Source organism: Centrocercus urophasianus, unplaced genomic scaffold (genome assembly GCF_019232065.1).
Source record: "Centrocercus urophasianus isolate 14NV4802_14NV808 unplaced genomic scaffold, USGS_Curo_1.0 seq_22, whole genome shotgun sequence".
NCBI lineage: Eukaryota > Metazoa > Chordata > Aves > Galliformes > Phasianidae > Centrocercus > Centrocercus urophasianus.
The window spans coordinates 13,945,771-13,963,704 of record NW_024884778.1 but is presented as its reverse complement, the minus strand read 5'-3'; the positions used below and the strand labels follow the sequence as shown (position 1 = coordinate 13,963,704).

Sequence of the window (17,934 nt, the reverse complement as noted above, 5' to 3'; positions counted from 1 at the left end):
TTCTTTCCTTCTTTCCTTCTTTCCTTCTTTCCTTCTTTCCTTCTTTCCTTCTTTCCTTCTTTCCTTCTTTCCTTCTTTCCTTCTTTCCTTCTTTCCTTCTTTCCTTCTTTTTTGAAATCTTAACCCTCTTTTTGCCTGTCTGCATGCACTGCTCAGGTGGAAGACTTCTTATAGATTCAAGTTGTATTTCAAACATGCTTTCTTCCTTGCTGCAATTTTCATACTGAAGTGATCTAAGTTTGTAAAATGCAGTGCTGTGCTGACAGTGTATTTATATGGGACTTTTTGTGGCTGGCAAGAAAAGCCTTGTAAAGCCTTTTAAATCAGTGTCAAGTCTTGCTCCAGTACATGGTGTTGAGTGGCTCTTTATTGGTATTTTTGTCCTCTTTTTTAATTTCAAGTTTATTTGAGAACTAAATCTAGTTAGGTGGGAAAAGTCCACACAGTTGATGTTCTTCTCTCAGCATGTGAGTTTCTTTTATTTTGAATTTTTCCCCATGATCACTTTTGAGAATGCTGATGTCTACTCTTCATGGTATTGGTTAAAAACTGGGAAACGGCAAGGGAGACATAACCTTGCAAAGGCTTTGGAATAATACCTGCCAATGAATGAAGAACCATCATGTGGGACAGGCAGAAAGATATCCAGCCAACAGCAGTGACCTTGCTTCAGAAGCTGACTTTGGAAAGCAAGTCAGCAGCATGTGAATAGCAATAGCTAACTACAACAAAACAAACACGCACACACACACAAACCCCAACAAATAGAATACCCAGAATACCCAAAACCAAAAAACAACCCCATAAATAAGTAAAAAGTGGATTGACCCCAAGCTAACATTGGTTTTACAAATCTCAGTGCACATCACCCGTTAGCTGACTTCAGCAGGAACAGAAACATCGTGGTGCCGCTCTTCATTTGTTTGCCAGAGAACAAGCTGACACATTTTTGAAGACAAAAGCTTCTAAGAGGGCTTTTCCTGTTTTCATTCTCCTCAAGGGGAAGTAATATCTCTGATGTTGTACTTATCTGGGAATGATGTTCTACAGCCAAAGCAAAAATCTTACTTAAACAATGCTTGCTTTATTGTGTAGTGTGTAAACAGCTCTGTGTGCAGGGCAGTCAGATGATTGGTGGTAGCTTTGGTCGTGTTTGGCATCTCTTTGTTCTAGAAATTCATCTTAGCTGTATGGAGATCTCTGAAAGTGTTTGATTGTATGCGGAATGGGGAGAAAGTTTCTCTTCCCAAATTCTACTTCTCCTTGTTGCTTTTATTTGCTCATCTTGATGTCCCTCACTTTCACTATTAAAACAAGCAAAGCCTGAATTGGAAATTATTTTATTAGAGCTATCACAACGTGTGGCACATTTTTTCCAAACTGTATCCTACATTCCAAAATCTCGTATTTAAGTGATTCTTTAAATAACTTTTCCAGTGCTCTACCTGCTGAAATCAGACCTTTTAAAGGATGTAAATACAAATTTATGAAGTTGATTTAGCCTTTGGGGTCCTCCCTCCATGTGTTCATGTTTATCCAGTTACAATTACATTATTCCTTGGGAAGTAAATCCATTCCATGACTCCACCTGCAGGAAGGCAGGAGGTTTCAGTACCTATCTCTCACAGCAGTTCCACACCAGCAGCTCCTCTGTGTAGCAAGAAGGAGCAGGACTGATACATAGTCTGAGCTATGAAAACGTGGTAATGAGCAATCAGTGCTTTCACTCTCAGTTATCCAAGAGGTTTCTATCCAGTTAATTTGGAAGCCCTCTGCCCATCACCGTATTTCATCATTTCTCTCATAGAATCATAGAATGGCTTAGGTTGAAGGAGGTTGAAAGCTCATCCAGCCCCAACCCCCTGCCATGGGCTGACTGCCTCCACCAGCTCAGGCTGCCCAGGGCCCTATCCAACCTGGCCCTGAGTCCTCCAGCGGTGGGGCAGCAACAACATCTCTGGGCAGCAGTGCCAGCACTGCACCACCTCTGAGTAAAAAATTCTTCCTAGCATCTAGCCTAAATCTCTCCTCTTTCAGTTTAAAGCGATTCCTTCTCCTCCACGCCCTGTCCAGCACTATTCCCTGAATGTCTGGGGAGGAGGGAGAAGAAGGAAATCTCTCTGCCACTGTATCTGTTAATGTTACTCTGCATTAGCAGAAGGTCCTTCATCAGAACGCTGCGGCAACGTCCGCACTGCATATCTTTTGCAATAAATGATTTGACTTGAGCTTTTGACTTCTTCCAAACAAGAGCAGGAAGAGACAAACTTCTTCATAAACATGAGGCACTGAATTGTTTAACCATTTCTTGTAGACATCAACGAATGTGTAACGGATACGCACACCTGCCAACGGAGAGAATACTGCGTCAACACGATGGGATCATTTAAATGTCTCCAGGAACTGAGCTGTCAGTCAGGTTATGAACTTAAGGATGGAGAATGTGTTGGTAAGACAAGTGTTTTTGCACTGAAGCAATTGCTTTTATCAGGAAGGGAAGGGAGGGGATTACAAGGCATTTTATTGTTGCTGGTCTGCGATATCAGGATTGAACTAAAAAAAGGCTGAACTTCATGGAAATGTTTGGCTTTTTAAGTCTGTTCAATACTTTCACTTATTTGAAGCAATTTCCAACAATAACTATAAATAATTTGGAAAATATAGGAAACCTTGTGAAGTAGGATTTGCACTGTTTTCAGGGGGTTAGAGTGAGATCTCAGTGATGGAGGAATTCATACTGTGCTACTCTGGGAAGCTCTGCTCTTCTCTGAAGGGTCTGATGCTGTTTGCTGTCGGACTGAATCACAGCCTGAACAGATCATGGGGCTGGCTCAGTGCGGGCCTTCCTGTGTTTAGGATGTCTGTCTGCATTTATTTACATTGTGAATGGTCATGGGGTCAAGAAGTTATTCTTTAACCCCCTCCCCTCACCCCTCCCCTTCTTGGTCTGTATGTGGATCTAATGGAGGATCTAAGCAGCAATAGCCTGGCAGAAGTTGCTCTGCAGTATATGAGTGTGCATAAGACACGTGCGCCCTGCTTTCCAGGACAAAATCAGAGTTTTAATTATTTTTACACAAGAGCTTCCTGCCAGCTGGAGTAGGAGGTACCTAAGGAAAGAACTTAGCTCCTGGCATGTAGCTCAACATTGTAAAATAGAAATAGTCTGAACTCTTGCTTTATTTATAGCACTCATAAGTAAACTTCGGATTTCTTAGGCTGTCAGTTATATTCCATTAGAGTCTGTGACATATCAAACATTTATTACCAATATGGCGTATCTAATGTTTATTACCATTCTAAATTGTTCTCTAATCCTAAAGCTAGGTTGCAGCAAGTTACAAAATTTACAATTTGTTATTATAAGTAGCCTTAAAATTAATAAGTTACGGGAAAGTCTGCAATTTCAGATCTACTCAGTGTAAAACTGCCCACATGTAACTGTTTGTTCTGCAGTTTTATGAAATCACCAATTCCACATTTTTCTTTATCTCAGTCTATACATGTAATGGAAAGAGTTATTCATATAATTATCATCTGGGAGGCTGATGATGTTCTCTTGTGACATTAACATTTGACTGAAGAGTTGGAATGGAAAGAGAGGGGGCTGGTGGTTCTCCCCTTGTTTGCTTAGAGGACGAGGAGTTCCTCATGTGTGCCTGTATACAAAATGAAGTCCTAGCCCTGTTCAAGTGAGGTTCTCTTTTATTATCAGAATAAGTGGAAGCTGCTTGTACCTAGAATTTTTGAGGTATGTAAACTGTATGAGACTATTTTGCTTTTGAAATAGTGTTGTATATGTTTTATTCACACTCAGTTTTAATTTGAGCCTTCAGGATTGAAATCTGCAGATGTTTCAGAATTTGTAGTTTGCAACAGATGCTGTGAACACAGCAGCAGGGACCTGCACAAAACCGTGGCACGACCTACCAAGTTCTGAAGCTCGTGCTGAAGTGGCTGTTGAAGAACAACACAGCAATTCTCCCTAAGGCAGTTTTGGATATTTTATTTAAATGATGCCTCCTAACTTCCTTTCTGAGTAAAGTTAAAAACAAGCCAGGAAGTCTATTGAAAATGACTAGTCACAATTTGGTGTTGTGATCTGCTTAACAGATATTGATGAGTGCGAGAGAGGAACTCACAGCTGCAAAGTAAACTTCGTTTGTCAGAATACAGAAGGGTCATTCTACTGTGAGTCAAAGCAGCGTTGCATGGATGGGTTTTTACAAGATCCTGAAGGAAACTGTGTTGGTAAGTTTGACCAATCACACGTAAAGCAGCAATGCCAAACTTCTCTCCCTTTTAGCCAGTTCAAGGGGTGTGCATTGACTGCGTGTATTTTTCTTTACATCTGCTGTGAAGTTAAACATTGCTGCTCTCTTAGAGATACGCACACTTGCATATTGAATTTTAAACTGCTATCATAGCAGACATCCTTCAGCTTTTATCTTCAGAGAACAATAAATTGAAATGAAGGAAAAGAAGTGACAGCTGGAAGAAAACAGACCTGAAAGGTTAAATAGCTTCTCTCACTATTCTAATGCTTTTTTCTTTTTTTTTTTCCCCACTAGATATTAATGAATGCACATCTCTTCCTGAGCCATGTAAGCCAGGGTTCAACTGCATCAATACTGTTGGGTCTTACACCTGCCAGAGGAACATGTTGACATGCAGCAGAGGCTACCACTCCAATGAGGATGGAACTCGATGTGTTGGTAAGACCAAGCTCCAGTCTCCACCCAGGTGCCTTCTCAGAGGAAGAAGTACATTTCAGGTCTAAAATAACTGTCTTGAGTTACTTCCAACAGTAGGAATTTGTTACATGCATTTGCTGTCCAAGTGGCTCAGTGGTTTGTTTGCACTCGAGGATGCTTCACTGCTGCAGGGAATTCTGGGTACCATGAGTGACTTTGCTTTCAGCTGCTGATGAGATTTACTGACTTTCTTTCTGGAGTGAATATGATTTATTTGCTTTTTAATCTCATTCTGCCACTCGAATCATGATCCTTCACTGTTTTGCACAGTATCTCACTGTAAGCAGTATGACCTGAATCTGTGCAATGCAGCATATTGGAAAGAATGACTTTGTGGACTCAGGAGTGCATGTTCTTTGTGGCACTACAGGTGTTCCCCATTCACACCCAGTTGTGCACATTTAGGATAAATTCTAATTGTCTTGTGAAGAGGATATTAGAATATTCACATATACTGGCATGCAGCTCGATACTGTCTTGTATTTGTTCCAGTGGGTGTATGGAGTTACTTAGTCAGAATAGTATATGTCCTATCTTAGTAGCATTTGTTCCATAAATGACCCTATTAGGAACAAGAAGGCTGAAAGCTTGATCCTTGGTAAGGCTGGCTTTGTATGTCTGAATCCCTGTGTCCTGTCCTGCATGGGGTTGGAAGTCATAAAACAAGAGCTGGAAACATAATTGGCAAATTAACACTTGTAACAAATGGCATTAACACTTGTAATGTCTCTTGTTGTGATCACTTGAGAGTGATGAAATCTTAATGATTTCTACTTAAGTTTTCTTTGAATGAAAGGAAGGATGGCAAATAAAATTTCTTTTTATGATTCTGGAGGTGGGTGGTAGCCATGTTTGAGGCTATCTGCTAACTTGGCCGTGTCTACTGACCTGCAGTGAAAACTGCTGGAATGGATAGAAAACCCCAGGCAAAAAAATTTCCTCTTTCTCATATTTTCTTTTTATTATCCTTCATGATTTTTCCCCCAGAGCCATCCAAGCTCTCCTTTGCCAGTGAGAAAATGGGAAAAAATTAAGTGGGGGATGCCAGGGACAGTTAAAATGTACCTGAGGAGACTGAGAAAGCTTCCTAATACAGCTCTAGGGAGTTGCTTCTTAAAGTTAGGACAGCAGTGTGGTCTCATTTGCTGTCTTGTTATACAGTAGCCTGAAATATTCTGAGTGTTATGAAATGAACATCTGTCCCAGCTGTTGTGTAAAAAGAGTTCTTCCTCTAATTTTTATTAGTCCTGTTTCAGCAAAGACAATAAGATTGGGTACATTTGCTCCACTTGAAGCGTGGTGAATCCAAGGGTTCTGGGGCTACCACCCTAATTACTGATGATACATTTTTCTTTAAATTACGTGACTGACAGTCTTGTTAAGGAGGTTATATAAGGGTGCTGCTCTAGTTTGGGAAAACTAATGATTGAGGTTGACTGGTGATTTCTGCTGTGTGAACTCTGTCTGCAGTGTCTTTCCATATTTATTGGTGTGACTTCCTTTGGGGAGGTGGAAAGCATGGGGATGAAAATGAAGAACATGTGGCCCTAGCTTCCCATCTGTATGCTAAAAGCTATTTTCATGAAGGCATTACAATGGTTAACTAGATTCCCAGTTCAGATGTAGTTATTGTAGTAAATTCACCATCTGGACATGCCTCTGCAGCAGAACTAAACTTCTGTGGTCATCTCTGTTTAGAGGATTCTCCTCTCTTCAAAATGATTGTTCTTCTGATCCAGTAAATGAATTACTAAAAGCTACTTCTTAGATTTAACTGAAAAGCACTGTAACTATCATGAAATACATCATAGTTCTGATGGGATGATGTATGAGCACTAGTTAAAGACTGAATGCAGCAGGAGATATAGTTTGGATAAACTAATGAGGTGATTGCACTCACAAATTCATTGCAAATAAAACTGCTAATTTACAAATGTTTATCCACAATTTAAAACTTCTTTGTGGTGATACTAGTGATACTACCTTTGATCTTAGAAAAAAAATGAGAAGACAGCATTTCAGCAGAAATGAGCCTATCAGGAATCCTTTCCTAGTGACTGGCATTCCTGCCATCACCGGCCCCAGTGCAGGCAGGGACTGCATTGGTAGGAATCTCTGCTGAAGTATTTGCACATCTCACCATGGTTGGTACAGTTTCTGCTTCTCCAAATCCAAGATTCTGTTATAAGGAGCTTGCTCCCATTTCCCTATCATTCTATAGAAAGTGACTGCTTTCCAGAGCTGAAGGCTGTTGCGTGGTGAAGAACTGTCCAGGAACCCTTTGAAATGAAATAGTGCTTGAATTTATGAGTTGAAATAGGGCAGTAACTGAAAGCACTGCAGTAAGGAGATCCTCCTACCTTAAACTGACATTCCAAATAATTTTACATGAACAGTGACTTGGATTGTCAAAGTAACTGAAGATGTGGATAATAGGAAGGAAGCAGGATCTGATGGCTTAGGAAATGGAGGTACTCATAATACTTGAAGAAATACAAGTTTCTGTGGATTAATCACACTTTCTGGTGCTTCTTGTCACAGATGGTTACAGAGAATTGTTAAATACTGATGAGCTATTTAGCCATGTTGCGAGTCTTGTAAATCAGCCTGTATTGAAAACTTTCATCTCCATCTGTGAGTTTTTAAAATGAGATTGGAAGTGGTGCATGTGAATGCAGAAGCAGCTAATTTGTTGGTGTTGGATTTCAGATGAGAAACTATGGGGAATAAAAGTGTGAGTTGACTGGGATAAGTAAAAAAGATCAACAGTGGGGAAGAGCAAAAGGTACACAACAGAAGCAGGATTGAAAGGACAACAGGAATTGACAACAGCGATTGCTTTTGTTTAAGGGATGAGCAGAATTTCTGGCTGGTTCTTGGTTTGCTTTAGAAAGCTCACGGTGATTCACACAATGGCAGAGCATCAGAACAGGGTGTTTAAATAGTATGGTGTGATCAGAATTAAAACGTGTTTACACTGAAATGCAGAAGGTGCTGAAAAGCTCCACTGCATTGAAAGTTGCCACTTTCACTTTTAAAATAACATTGCTTTTCAAAAGTGTGGCTTAGAGATATGTGAGTCTGACTCTGAGAAGAACTGAGTGGGCAAAACAATACTCTCTCTGCCGTCAATTAGACGAATTGTATACTTTCTGTCCTTGTTATTTACTTCTGTTTTTATTTTCTTTCCACAAATTGTGACATTTAGCAAACTTTATTTAAACTAATTGCTTTCTCTGGTTCTGCAGATGTGGATGAATGTCAGACTGGCGTGCACCGCTGTGGCGAAGGACAGATTTGTCATAACCTTCCTGGGGCTTATCGCTGTGACTGCAAGATGGGCTATCAGTATGATGCATTCAGCAGGAGCTGCATTGGTATGTAAGGTGCAGGCTGAGATGAAAAAACTGATTGATTGAGCCTTGGACCTCAAGGCAGTATTTAGCACCACTGTAGTGTGCAGTTATTAGTTCTGCAATGCAGTGCCTCAGAAGATAATGGATTCAACTCCAAAGCAGCCGCCGCTCAGTCGACCAGCTATTTAGAGCTCTGCCCCTCTGCAATGGGTGTGGACCAGGTGTCCTTGGTTTAGTTTGGCTGCAGGTTATCATTAAAGTCATCTGCAAAGTATTTTCCTGCAGGTTATGCTTCTCCTGCTGAGGAAATTTGTCTTTCTAAAGTCTTCTCAGCTTCCTTCGTTAAGAGACCATGATAGAGCATTCTGTATTTTATCACTGCTATACACCAATTAGAGCACAAACAGAAAAAAATCTGAGGTTGCAGAATTTCCTGCTCTGCAAATCAATCTCTGACACTTAAAAAAAATATCCTGCATCTCTTTTAAAGCTTTTGTTTCTAAGTCAATTGTATACTTGCTTGTTATCTTGTCAGATATAAATGAATGCTGGAATTACCCTGGACGCCTGTGTCAGCACACGTGTGAGAACACCCCCGGCTCCTACCATTGCACTTGTTCTTCTGGTTTCCACTTGTCTTATGATGGAAAGCATTGTGAAGGTATGAGACTTGTTTTCCACGAGGGTGAATTTGCAGTGTGAATCAAGGAGCTCTAGAGAAGTTGAGGTGAAGTGTAAATACAGGAAGCCTATGATGTATGCATGCTGAAATGCATGGTACTGAATTAAACATTCAAACTCAGATTGGAGCAGACACATCCTACTGCCTTGTACTTACCCAGTCAGCATTGCACCTGAAAGTCTTCCCCATAGCTCCCACACAAGCACTGTTCCCCAGGAGCTGGGCAAAGCTGCCAGGTTTGCAAAACTGATACTCTTCTCCAACTAAAGAACATTTCTTATGACAAACCTTCCAGTATATATGATTTGGATGCATTACTTTTACAAATTCATTGGTGCTCACTATGAGTAAAACTTCTCTTAGTATTTATTTTCTTTTATCAAAAATCTGGAGCTATTGTAAATTTCTGTTGTTGCAAAAGATAGGAGTGCTGCAATTGAAATGTTATAGTGGAACATCTTTTGTCCCACAGTCACTTTTTCCATGACTTAAAAAGCAACCAAAAATTCTGTAGAAGCTTTTGGATCCCGTTTAAAATATTTCAGCTAAAACAAAGCTTTGATAGTTTCATTTTTGTTTCTGCAATTTCTTCTTTTCCCTCAAATACCTTTTCCTTTCCTTCCAGAGGAGAGAAAAAGGAAAGAATGGTGGTGTTAGAATAGGAGAGATTTCATTCAAATTTTAATACAAATGAAGTAGTGACAAAACTTGTTTAAAAAAAAAAAGAATGAAAAGATTTGTTTATTTTTAACCTATTTTTAATTAACTGTAGCATATAAAGTTCGAAACAAATGTTGGCATGCTTACATTGGCATATACATATACCAATGTTATACCAATGTTTCCATGCTTACATTGACATATACATAAATGAAATTCAGGTGCATTGTACATCCTCGTGCTCCTGGTTCTCTGTCCAGGGAGCAGACATGTCTACTTGGGACATATTGGCTTATCTTTATCCACTCTGTCAGTAGAATCTGATAGCTGATTTTGGAGGCAAGAAATAATGAGAGATCATGTTCTGAACCAATAAGGCAATGTCTGTATCTTTATTTTTGGGTACAGATGTGAATGAATGTGATACAAGTCCCTGCAGCCAGGAGTGTGCCAATGTTTACGGTTCCTATCAGTGTTACTGCAGGCAAGGATTCCAGCTAGCAGAAGATGGCCATTCTTGTAAAGGTAAGGCTGCTGCTTTGTCGGTCAAGTGGAATACGTATCACTCCTTCACGGTAAGGGCTGTCTAAATTTCACCAGCACCCGATGCTGCAGGTGATGCCTGAGGATAATTGTGAGTTACACCCTGCTGCAGAAACTGCAAATCGTAACTGCAAGTCATTTTCATGCCCACTTGGGGCTGGAAGGTACCAGTGTACCATACAACCAGTGATGTTATTGTTTCATGGTGCTACAGCTTACAGCTGAAAAACTTGGGGCAGGAGAGGGGTTTACTTATGTATCATCAGCTGTAACTACCACTCAACCAAGTCTGGATGGAGGCTTTCTCTGACTTCTGCTGGTGAGGACTGAATGAGCAGCAGAATGATCAGAATGGAGTGAGGAAGGCTTTAGATTTTCTCTTAACGTTAGCAATACTGACACGTACTTTGGAGAGTCTCTGTTTAAGAAATGGTGAACAGTCTTCCAAGCACAAGAGAGCTCCAAAAACAATCCTGGAGGATGAATTGCCGAGGTACTGGGATGGCATTTTCAAGCCCAAATGTCCCCTGACTCACTGTTCCTTTCCATGAGTTCAAGGAGCAGTTCAGTGTTTGATGTTTCCGAAAGCACCATCGGCCATACTAGAGCAATGTCAAATCTTCATGGTTGCATTTTTCTTTAAGAATATTTTAGAAATGAATGATGTACAAATTTCCTTGCATTCTACTGCCTTTCCTTTCAGATTTCTAATGTTTTTTTTTTTTTCTTTTCGTATTTGTAATTGTATTTTGTTGCTGTTTGTTTGCTCGTTTTCCCCAGATATCGACGAATGCACACAAAGCGCGGGCATTCTTTGCACTTTCCGCTGTGTGAATGTTCCTGGCAGTTACCAATGTGCTTGTCCTGAGCAGGGATATACCATGGCAGCAAATGGAAGGACCTGTCGAGGTAAGGAGGAGTTTAAGCAACTGAAAGGAGTATGTCATGAAGGTTTAATCCTCAGAATGATCTAAGACATAAGATTATTTAATCAAGTCTCTATTTTGGATGTTAGCCATTGTTAAAATGCCAGTATTTGACAAAATTGCCAGGTATTGGTGTTAACAGTGTAATTTATCCCCTATTTTAGAGAAGAATGGTGAGGCTATTTAGCTGTAAATGTGAGCTGATTATTTCCTATGGGAATTCACATCATCACCTGAATTGAGACATCCGGTTGTTTGCCTGGGCACCATGGTTCATCAGATCTGTTTTTTTGGTATTGCCAGATGTGCAAATCTGTGGCTTCATTGTAAGTTGTGATTTCCTGCACCAGAAAACTAGGAAAGTGAATGTAGGAGCTGTTATGGGGATGTGGGCACAGTGAAGTTTGCCACCTAATCTTAACTATGTTGGTGTTTCTCGGTATTAGTGTAACTGACATGTGTCCTCCCCTGCAACACCCCTTGTCTCCAAATTCATAGAAATGTATGCTGAGTGCCTCGTGTTTTTCATCTGGTGTGCAGCTGTCTGTTTTTGAAGCAAAAATACCCCTTTTCCAGAGGATGCACTAACTCTGTAATGAAGATTGAAGATCTGATTACCTCTATGTACTCTACACGCATTCCTGCATTCGGTTACACTCACTACCAGGCATTTCCTGCTCTTACTTTTTCAGGAACGCTTCATATAGCATTTGGTTACGTATTCCCTATGCTTAAATTCTTTTCTTGGTGGTAACTGCAGTGAATTTACACTGTGTAAATCACAAATGGCATGAGCATACTTGAACCTGCCTTGGACCAGAGAAAGGAACTGAACGATAATAAGAATCTTACCAAGCTGTTACTGTTTTTAATCTGATTTTGAGTAAGACTTCAGAATCCACCTCCAGTTATATCCATGTGCACTTATATTTATATGTAAAAGTCACCTTCCAGAAAACCTGCAGCTGTCACTTTCCTCAGGCTTTTGTGCTTGCCATTAATTTTGAGTGCTGGCCTGCTTGTTGCCACCTCAGCCAGCACTGAGATTGGAGACGAGGATGTGTTCCAGAGCTAATGGTGTGAGTCATTGCCTTAATCTGCCAGCACAGCCTTCCTGAGCCAGAGATACCCAGTGTGCTCCTGGCGTAGAGGTGGAAGAAGAACATTTGGCACACACACATATAGATTGCACTTGCATTGTCTGTCATGTGAATCCTCACTGCATGCTCAGCCTTAGTGAAAAGCGCTCCTTTTACATAGAGCTGCCCTTGCTGAGTTGAATGGTAACATACAGAAAACCTTTCCAAAGAACCTATACTATCTGGCACGTGCAGCCTCCTTAGAGCATGAAGTTGGTCTACTTGCAGAACTCAGCAGATGTGCAGCAGCTCTGTGGATGGCTGGGTAAGCTGGCACTTTGTCAGGCATTGGAAAGAAGACTTGGATATTTGCCATTTTTTTGCACAAATAAATACACAGCACAGACTTCTGAGGTCTGTAAGCATGTAGTTACAAGTCTAGGCAGGGTTAGGTATTGAGGCCTCCTGAAAATATGGTTAGAAAAACAGTCTGAATTGATAACAGCTGGATTATAATAAAAAAGGTCATGTTGGCTTCCATCAGGTGAGGATTTGGCCTCACTTGCCTATCATCTGAGCTAGGAGTTACTGGTGGTGCATTCTTTGTACCCTGTTTTTTTCAGACAAATGAGTTGTGTCTCATGTAAAAGCATCTCGACATATGGATCTTTTTGGAGAAACTGTGTATGGTATTTTGCAGTGTAGCCAAACTGGTGAAGTGAGTGTTTTCATGACAATGATTACAATATGGAAGAAATTTTCTTTTCACCTAGAGGCACTTTGGAGAATCAGCAAGGGATTTAATTTACTTTGATTCTCTCTTACTTCCTATTGTATACTTTTCTTTGCAAGACTTACAAACCAGTCATCGCAGCGTATGAGATCAGTTCTCATCCCGGGGCGATGTGGGGAGAGGGAGGTGATAGGTTCCCTTCAAAGAGTCTGTGTCCTCTGTGACAATTGGCAGAACTGCAGAGTCCTGCACAGTTCACGTGGTTCGTCTGTTAGCATTTATTTCATTTTAAAGCCTCCGTGCGTTGTCTAGACATTTGGGAGTACACAATGTGACTGTGAGGTCCTTGCCAATATTTTCTGTTTAAGCTAGATTCCTGTTATTGCGTCTGGTTTTCAGTGTTTTGAGGTCCGTGGCTTGGGTATATGTGTTATTTAGGGACCAACATTTATGCTCTAGGCCATTAAGTGTCTTTGAGCTTTAACTGTTCTTTGTTGTCTCTTCTGTGGCATTATTTCTTATAAAGAGGGGATCCTCATATTTAATTTAATTGCATTAATCTTAACTTAATCCATATAAATGCTAGTTAGTTAGATGTTTGCCAGCTATTCAGCTCATTGCTGTGCTCACACACCAAACCGTACGAGCATCTCATTCATTTAGAAACATCTTGCAAGGCATAGGCTAGCTCTGAGCATGGAACTACTCATGAAACTGTTTAAAAGCCATTGTCAGTCCGCATGGCTGTGAGGATCCTACAGAGCACTGTGGGGATGGACAGATTAGCTGCTCTGAAAAGGTTTCTGCTGCCTTAGCCTACCACTACCTGATTATACTATTCTGTTTCTTTTAGCCTAGTTTATAACATTACTTACTGCAGTTTCTGACGCATCAGGACCAAGAGAGAAAATGACAACGCAGATGGTTCTGTCTAGATGTTCTTGTTCAATTTGAACCTTCCATGTTTTCTTTTGTTGCAGTGGGAAGTGTCAAGACAGGAAGATACTGGGTTTTAAAACTTTTCTTTCTCATGGTTATTCTCCACTGGAAGTTAAACCCCGTGTTACATCAGATATGCTTGGAATGAGATTAGCAAGGCTCACAGGAGTGTAAAAATGTTAGCAAAGACAAGAAACAAACCTAGGCCATTGCAGAAGTCAGCCCTGGCCATGTCTGGCCATGGCCTTTGGCATGCAGAGAGAGGACTTGCAAAAAGCACAAGGGAATGGTGGGCTCCCTTGTTTATTGTGTGTGATGTGCAGTGGTACTGACTACTTTTATTAACTGATAATGTCAAGGAAGCAATTTTTTTTTCTCACAGAAGACATGAATTATAACAGGATTGGAATCTATGTGCTTCACTTGAAACAACAAAAGCCAAAAAGCGACATGGTGAACCTGACACAGCCTACCTGTTGTGCATTTCACATCCTGTATTTCTTCTGGGGCTCTCACAGAGCCAATCTGTGGGCAGTGAGCTGAATCACTGAGGAACAGCAACCAAGCAGCTGAAGTGGGAGCCCTCAGCTCACAGAACCAAACCCTGACTTGCTTCTCATGCACACACCGTCCATCTCGTAAGCACATAATAGCCCCAAAGTTGTGATTACTTACTATGTCTTTTCCCTTTGATTTCTTCTCAGATATTGATGAATGTGCAATAGGAACCCACAACTGTTCAGCTGCGGAGTCTTGCTATAACATCCAGGGCAGTTTCCGCTGCCTGTCCTTTGAGTGCCCCTCCAACTACAGAAAGGTGTCTGATATGTAAGTATGGCCACTGCAGTAGTAGCCATGTTGGAGTTCTGTAGTGCTTTGGTGTGGGAGTGGTTCTAACCACTCAGAGCTGTAATAAACTGCTTTGGTCCCTGGAGCACATAGAGTTTTCATGCACAGAATTGTCAGTTTTTCTCTTTTCCTTCTTCCAGACCCCAGAGATTCCATTTATCTCCTGCTGCTGTAACAGCAGTCACCAGAGCTTCAGTCATACTTTCCCATACTCACCAAAGCTCTAAAAGGACTCTGTATCTAAGTTTTAAAAAATCTACTGCTGCAACTCCTTGAGTGGTTTTAGGGCTCCTTGGTTAAAATTCGTGTTGCAGCTCCTCAGAGATGCTTGAAACATTGAAGGGCAGTAGCATAAGAAGGCTGGCAGGTTCAGGAACTGTTGAACTCCATAGCACCCAGTTCCTAAACCACTAAGAAGACATGGGAGCGCCAGCATCTCCCTGCCCATTTCCTGCCAGCACTTTGGAAAGCCAGAGGAAAATTTAAAAAACTCCTGGGTTGCAGAGTGGGAAACAGTTGACTTGCAAGAGAAACAGAAATATGGACGAACTTGGGGAGAATCTCTTTCTGTCAGAAATGCAAGGCTGCATTTGCCGTAGGAAATCTTAGTTGCTTATCACTTAAAACAGTCTTTTCCTGCCTAATAAGATTAGCAGCTTTACAAGCTGAGGACTTGGTTTTCCCTTGTTTTGATCTTCTTGGAGCACTGTCCCAAGCTTATGCTGTCAGTGATGAATCAGACTCCCTCCAAGCTCTGTGCTTATGTTTGTTGTGCCATGATTGTTTTCTTCCTCTGTTGTACTCTGACAATTTTATCATCTACCATTTCTTTACGGATGCTATAAAAGCAGAGTAAGCAGCTGGTGATTACACAGGTGAAGGATGGGACTTTTGTTTGCCTAGCACAGGCTGAAGACTTCCTTGACGTTGCAGTTCTCTGAAATGCATACATGATTTACCCATTACATGGACACTGACAGTTCTTCATTTTGCTTCTCATAGGAGGTGCGAACGAATCAGTTGCTTTAATTATCTGGACTGCCAAAATACCCCGGTGCGCATCACCTATTACCAGCTGAACTTCCAAACCAACATCATGGTCCCAGCGCACATCTTCCGTATTGGACCATCGCCTGCCTATGCTGGAGACAACATAATCCTTACTATCAACAGGGGAAACGAAGAAAACTACTTCAGCACCCGGAGGCTGAACTCATACACGGGCATTGTCTATCTTCAGCGACAGGTCAAAGAGCCTAAAGACTTTTTGTTAGATGTCGAAATGAAACTGTGGCGTCAGGGAACATACACTACTTTTCTTGCCAAAATTTACATTTTCATCACAGCTCATGCATACTGAAGCATGTATTGACGTTGGAATTTATTGGTGCTATGCTCTTTACCTGTTCTACCAAAGCTTAATATTGTTGAACTGGCATTTAATGTATCTAGCCTTTATGTTATTTTTCTGTCATTGCTTTAAACTTTTTTTATTGGTTGTGTAAATTAAGTTAATTTTTTTCTTTGTTGTTTTGCTTTCTTATGTAATTCTTCGCATCATCATTTGACAGTGAGCAAAAGAAGGGTTAGAAAGGCAGTACATACATTGTGTTACATGCAGGAATCTTTTCTTAGAAATTACTTTTGGGTTTAGTCACATCTGCAAGGTATCGCACTAGAGAGGAGAGATGTTCACTTAGGAGCATTGCTTTTTGCATTAGGAGAAAAAAGGCTTGAGCAGTTTCTCTTTACTACACAAACTTATGGTTTGGCTGCTGAAGTTTTCCTTGTTGAGATACTGTGTCAAGGGCTGTGCATATGCATTGACAGTTGACTCACCTCCTATTACAGGTTTGTTTTCCTCCTTCCATCTTTTATAATATGTTGCCTTAAATATATATATAAATAAAAGAAAACTCCACCAGTGAACAAGCCTATGACTGAGCCTTGCTTTAGTAGGACTGCTCCTATGATAGACCTTGGCAAGACCTTGGCCTTCAGAGGATATTGTGCTTCAGGGGAAAAGCTTGCACTGCCATTTTTAGTAGTTTGCTATAGGTTCTTGAATTCTTCTCTGCACAAAAGCACTGTGTTTAGGTAACCATTTGTGTAGACTAGATGTATTATAATTCTTAAAGGAAAGTCAAAGAGGAAATGTGGAAATAATCAACTGCTGCCCTTTTTTTTAAGTCCCGTGTGTGCTGCTGAGGAATCATTTGCAATTTTAAATAAACAAAAGGGGAGTTGCTTCTGTTCTTTAGGAAAATTACTTCAGTTGTATTACCAAATGACGCAGAGGAAAATGCTAGTTAAATTGGTGGTTTGTATTATGCCGTTTAGAAACAGCACAACTTAAGTTTTGAGTTGGATTTCCTCTAGTTCCACAGGAAACTGGAAGAGGTCCAGAGCTGAAGGCCAGATGTGGTAAAGCTTAGTATAATCAAAGTGTTTGTTAGAATTTAGAAATGAACATCAGAGAGTCTCTTTTCTGAGGGAAAAGAAAAAGCTCCAGTGTTGAAACTCACTGAACTTCCTTTGTTCTGGCTATAATTACTCCGTAAAATGTTTTGGTGGAAAAACATAGCTACAATATATTTACACTGCGTTTTGATAATCTGTTCTTTGCTACAGTCATTCCTATTTTGACCGGTGTGTACTTATAATTTTTTAAAAAAGAAAGAAAAAAGAAAGAGAAATCTTACGGCTTTTTATGCTATAATCAATACTATTATACTGTAAAAATAGTTGTTTGAAATACATCTTAAAATCTTACAACTACCACCAACAGGGTGAGAGGGGAGATGTACTGTGTTCATTATGTCCCAAGGCCAACTTCTACCACTCCAGGTAAATGACTTATTTAATTCAGACTCCCTTATTGATGATAAAGCAGAAATCTTTCTGTGTCTCACATCATAAAGACTTACTGCTAGAGAAGAAATATTGCTATTCCTCAGTTGTAAAATATGGGATATCTGAAAGTTTGCATACGTTCAGTGTCTTGGCTTGTTTTTGTTTGTTTTGTTGGTTTTTTTTTTTTTTTTTTTTTTTTTGTCTATAAAAGTAATTTTGTAAAAGCGATCTTCCATCTATCTTTTGTTTTCCATAGCTACCAGTTTCATAAGCTTTTAGCAAAGAAATGCTGACAGGGAAGCACATGTTTATGCAATTTGTCATCTCAATTAATGCATATCTTACAGCTACAGGCCTGGAAAGATGAAGAGGCAACTGTAAGAAGGAATAGGAGAGCCTTCCAGATTCATTATGCTGCATACATGTTAAGTGGTGATATGTTTCTCCGTGCCCCAGTGGGACACATAGGAGCCACTGAAACCCAGAGTTTTCCATCAGCATTAGTATGTGATTGAGTGTAAATGATATTCATGCACCAACAGCCTTTCTTGTCAGAGAAC

At 40.4% G+C, this 17,934-nt stretch overlaps 1 protein-coding gene across 6 annotated transcripts in view; it reads left to right on the top strand.

Annotated features, from left to right (window-relative positions):
* FBLN2 (fibulin 2) overlaps positions 1 to 16,450 on the top strand; it is a 107,933-nt gene extending 91,483 nt beyond the window's left edge. For all 6 annotated transcript variants that reach the window (XM_042823389.1, XM_042823390.1, XM_042823391.1 and 3 more), the window contains 9 exons: positions 2,315 to 2,449; positions 4,114 to 4,251; positions 4,572 to 4,715; positions 8,003 to 8,131; positions 8,646 to 8,771; positions 9,861 to 9,977; positions 10,776 to 10,904; positions 14,377 to 14,500; positions 15,524 to 16,450. In XM_042823389.1, coding sequence (XP_042679323.1) covers positions 2,315 to 2,449; positions 4,114 to 4,251; positions 4,572 to 4,715; positions 8,003 to 8,131; positions 8,646 to 8,771; positions 9,861 to 9,977; positions 10,776 to 10,904; positions 14,377 to 14,500; positions 15,524 to 15,881 — 1,400 coding nt within the window. In that variant the 3' untranslated portion in view covers positions 15,882 to 16,450. The remainder of the gene's footprint in view (positions 1 to 2,314; positions 2,450 to 4,113; positions 4,252 to 4,571; positions 4,716 to 8,002; positions 8,132 to 8,645; positions 8,772 to 9,860; positions 9,978 to 10,775; positions 10,905 to 14,376; positions 14,501 to 15,523) is intronic.
* The last annotated feature ends 1,484 nt before the right edge of the window (positions 16,451 to 17,934 follow it).